Genomic DNA, 4,152 nt, shown 5'->3' with positions numbered 1-4,152 from the left:
ATGTGGCCTTCAGTCGAGTATTTACGTAAAATTTTGTTGAAGTAAGGCCTTCAGCCGCGTGTATTCCTTAAGGGGGGACGTACACGAAACTGCAGTAATTTTAAAAGTATTTTATAAAACTCTAATTTTTTAAGATAATCAATCCAAATTTGGTACAGTTATTAAGAAATGTTATGCGCATATGAACCTAAATTTTCATTTTTATTGACCTTTTACATCTTTAATTATTAACAATTAATTTTTTTTCAACAATGTAATTACAAATGTTCCTTTTTTGAGAAAACTGTGAGAGCAATGTTAATGAATTTTTGTACACACTTTCATACCAAATAATTACAAAACTCTGTGGAGCAGAATTTTTATATCTTCTTTTGTTCAGTTTTTACGGGTCTCCCAATTTCCCTGAAAAATAATATATCAAATTTAAGGAATATTTTCTACCATAAATACCTTACTATTTTATTAAATGAAAATTCCTTCCACAGAATTTTTCACTATAGTACTGACTAGTCATATACCAAATTTCACTTCTTTACCTTTTGTGGTTTTTGAGAAAAAGGTACATAAAGTTATAAAAATGTAAGTTACGGGAAAACTGAATCAATGATTTGATAGTGTTTGTATTAGGTCTTACCGTCTCTGTGTGAACTAGTGCAAGCCATATGCATACTCCTCTTCATCTGCAAGCAGTCTCTTCTTTGCTTGTCTTCTTTGGTTAACCTGCTGTTCAATTTTATTGGCTGTAATATCAGCCGCAGCAACTCTTTTGTCATCGATGTCCTTCAATATTGAATAGGTGAAAGCTCCTGGATGAAATCCTAGCCTCTGTAGAGTTTTTATTCTTCCAAGATTACCATTGTTAAAAACTAAACAAGCATCATATGCAGCAATTTCAACAATAATTGTTGAAACAAATGTTGTTTTTGGGCAACGTTTCCAAATCAGTGAGTTGTAACTTTCATTAGGGTTTTGTGTCTTTCCATGCACACACTTTCGTAGGAGGTCTGGCTCTGCTAAACACCTAAATGTTGGTTTTATAGCACTTAAAACAGCCACAGGTAAACTGTGCTTGTGTGAATAGTTCATGCCATCACGCTCAGCCTGCTTGAATTTGCACCACGATATGTCACACAAATTATGTACAGGTTTGTCATCTGTGGATAGTTTATGAAAATAAATAGACCACACAGCCTTCTGCATGTTATTCAAATTTCCACTGTTGTCCCTTATTGCCTTGCCATAGTACACTTGTAAAGAATGAATTTCTTTGTCTGTGAGTCTGTTGGGACCACCTAAAAGTTTTCCATCCTCAAGTTTCCTGCCCTTCAATTCACGTTTCAATTTTAAAAGTCTGCCTCCCATTCGTTTTTGCACATGTCCAACACATTCCAACTTTTCTATAGCACAATGGGGACCATAAGGTTCACTTTCCAAAACAGTTTTGAAGGAGCTGGAGTCACCATCACCAAGGTATTTTGTGTATCTAACACCGTACTTTTCCACACTTCGATGGAACATAAGTTTCATAGCTGCAGGTTCCATTCCACCACTAGAACCAGAATAATTTCTACAGCACACTTTCTTGTGTTCAACCTGCCACTTATTTTCTTCCACTTCACCAGCTCTCTTTCCGAGTACACAGCTATAGCAATATTTGCTCATTACCTGAACGTCAAGAATTTTTCCAGTATCAACACTAATGACAGATGATACTCCATACAGTGATGTATGTCCACGCTTCATCCACGTTCCATCACATGACACACACAAATCGGTGTCTGGCGTGTTATCTGCTTCTGTCTTTAGTTCACTATTCATCTTCACAGCTTCCTTTGCAGAGGACTTCAAGTTTTCTTCCACTTCCTCTTGAAGAGCACTTAGCAGTGTTTTATTTCCAGTGGTGTACCTAGCACTTGGTTGTGGCATGTTCATGATCCCACAAAACAGTCTGGTACCTTCCCTGCCTATGCCCAAACATCTCATGCCATATATTAAACGCATATTTGCTTCATATATCCGGTTACTTGATGCCGAAGTTCTAAAAGCAGTGTCTGAATGACAGCTTTCACAAGTAAGATGCAACATACACACTATTCCAATTCTGTTTTCTTCGTCATATAATCTCAAACTTTTTGCACCACAGTCAGCACATACACAAGCAGATGATATAATATCAGATAGTATTTTCAAATCAATAAGCCTAAAACCACTAGTAGCTTGAGTGTCTGAGCCACAATCATCAAGTGATTGACAGCTGTCAATTTTCCTTCTCGAAGCACTCGCTTTCTTGGTTGAAGTATCGTTTCCATTTGTTATTATGGGGCTGGTTTTCAAGTTGTCTTTACTACATCGAGAAGCTTGACACTTTCTAACCTTTTTAAACACCTTACTAGAACGCGGCATGCTGCAAAATATAATAACAAGTCTACTTACAACTTTCGTAAAAATGTATTCCAAACAAACACTCGTAAACAAACGCTATAAATCAAAGAATATAAAACCAGCGGCAGAGATATTATTCCACAGCCTTCTTGATGTAGTACACAAACGTTCCCTGCATTGTGACTGCACAAAACTGGAAAAAAACGCAGTATAAATAGATATACGAGAGGATGAAGACCAAGATGGGGGGGCGTCGCCCTGTGCAAGCTATTACAAATTATTATTTTTTTCCCCCTTAGAAGCGGAATTGGAACGTAATATTTGGTAATTGAAATTTCAATACCATGTAGTAAATGAAGAGCCAATAAAATTTTTTTCACAAATTTGGTCATTTTCATGTACGTCCCCCCTTAAAGCAATTGTAATAACTTGTGTTCAGCTTATTGTTTTGAATTCTTTTAAAGGCATGTATGATTAAGTGTTTTGAGGAAAACAAAGTCTGTGTGTTTTGTGCAACTGACAATAATTGATTTTGGCCCCTTTCGGCAACCATAACTTGATCCGCTCTGTCCTGCGAAACCAGATTTCAAACATTGTGGTCAGTTTGAGCGTCCCCCCTGCGGGTCCGGGGATTAGAATAGGCCCGCGGTATTCCTGCCTGTCGTAAGAGGCGACTAAAAGGAGTCCCTCCCCCTCAAGGGGGTAGTTAGCGCCTGCGTCCGGAGACGGACGGTTCCACGACCTCTATTTGCGGTCATTTTGCTTTTTCACTTCTCGTTTCTTCCTTCCTTTGGTTGGTTCCTTTCTTTGCTCTTCTCCACCTCACTGTCTTCCTTATTCTTTCCCCTGCAAAATCTCCTTGCCTTCTTAATGCCTTCTTCTCCTTGCCTTCTCATTGCCTTCTTCTCCTTGCCTTCTCATTGCCTCCTTCTCCTTGCCTTCTCATTGCCTTCTTCTCCTTGCCTTCTCATTGCCTTCTTCTCCTTGCCTTCTCTGGTCTCCGCCTCGGCGTTTGAGACAGTCTGTCCTCTCTCTCTCTCTCTCTCTCCCCCCCTCTCTCTCTCCTTTTTCCTCTTCTTCCTTCCTCCCTGTGCGCGCCTGAAGGCCGACCCACGCGTTCGCACGCGTAGCCGGTGACGGGGTAACGCGTAATTCCCCGCCCTGGGTAGACATGTAAGGCACGCGCGTACCCCCTGGTAAAGGCCAGGCCCGGGGAGGGGTGATTGCCTGAGCTGATACCTTCTGACCATGCCGATTGGTCTCTCCGTCTGTTTCTCGGGAGGTGTGACCTGAGGTGTAAACATTCACCTAAGGCGGGAGTGCCCTCTGAGAGGGTCCCCACAAGGAAGGAGCGCGCCATCGGAGACGCTGGCAATCATGCGGGATTCCTCTGCAATGGATTTCACTCCATCTCTCTCGACTTCTGCCCAAAAACGGAAACATGACCAGCCACCAGTGACAAAAGTACTACTGCCTGCCCCACAGTTCCTCGTCGTTTCTCGATCTGAGGACGGAAAAGATTTTTCCTCTGTCAACCCTTTCGTTATCCAGAAGGGCATAGATGCCATAGCCGGATCTGTCAAATCTTGTACCAGGTTGCGTAACGGTACCTTATTACTAGAAACTGAGAGCGCCTTTCAGGCACAAAAACTGCTTCGGGCCACACTCCTGTACACGTTCCCTCTCCAGGTGGAGGCTCACCGAACTTTGAATTCGTCTCGTGGTGTAGTCTATACTAGCTCCCTCGACGGATTGACTGACGAGGAGATT

The 4,152-nt window shown here is 41.5% G+C and overlaps 1 protein-coding gene across 1 annotated transcript; it reads right to left on the bottom strand.

The window, feature by feature from the left end:
• Window positions 1-342: 342 nt before the first annotated feature.
• On the bottom strand, window positions 343-2,646 carry LOC124595523. The gene is made up of 2 exons (XM_047134292.1): window positions 635-2,646; window positions 343-402 (listed from the first exon to the last, which is right to left on the bottom strand). The coding sequence occupies exon 1, from the start codon at window positions 2,401-2,403 to the stop codon at window positions 649-651; it is 1,755 nt and encodes a 584-aa protein (XP_046990248.1). The 5' UTR covers window positions 2,404-2,646; the 3' UTR covers window positions 343-402; window positions 635-648.
• Between the last annotated feature and the right edge of the window lie 1,506 nt (window positions 2,647-4,152).

The sequence above is a fragment of the Schistocerca americana genome, chromosome 2 (genome assembly GCF_021461395.2).
Source record: "Schistocerca americana isolate TAMUIC-IGC-003095 chromosome 2, iqSchAmer2.1, whole genome shotgun sequence".
NCBI classification, from domain to species: domain Eukaryota; kingdom Metazoa; phylum Arthropoda; class Insecta; order Orthoptera; family Acrididae; genus Schistocerca; species Schistocerca americana.
Note: the sequence above shows the minus strand (reverse complement) of the source record. Positions and strands in the feature narration are given on the sequence as shown.

Excerpts from the sequence above, each read along its gene's own strand:
- LOC124595523 (XM_047134292.1), bottom strand. The coding sequence starts at position 2,403 with ATGCCGCGTTCTAGTAAGGTGTTTAAAAAGGTTAGAAAGTGTCAAGCT.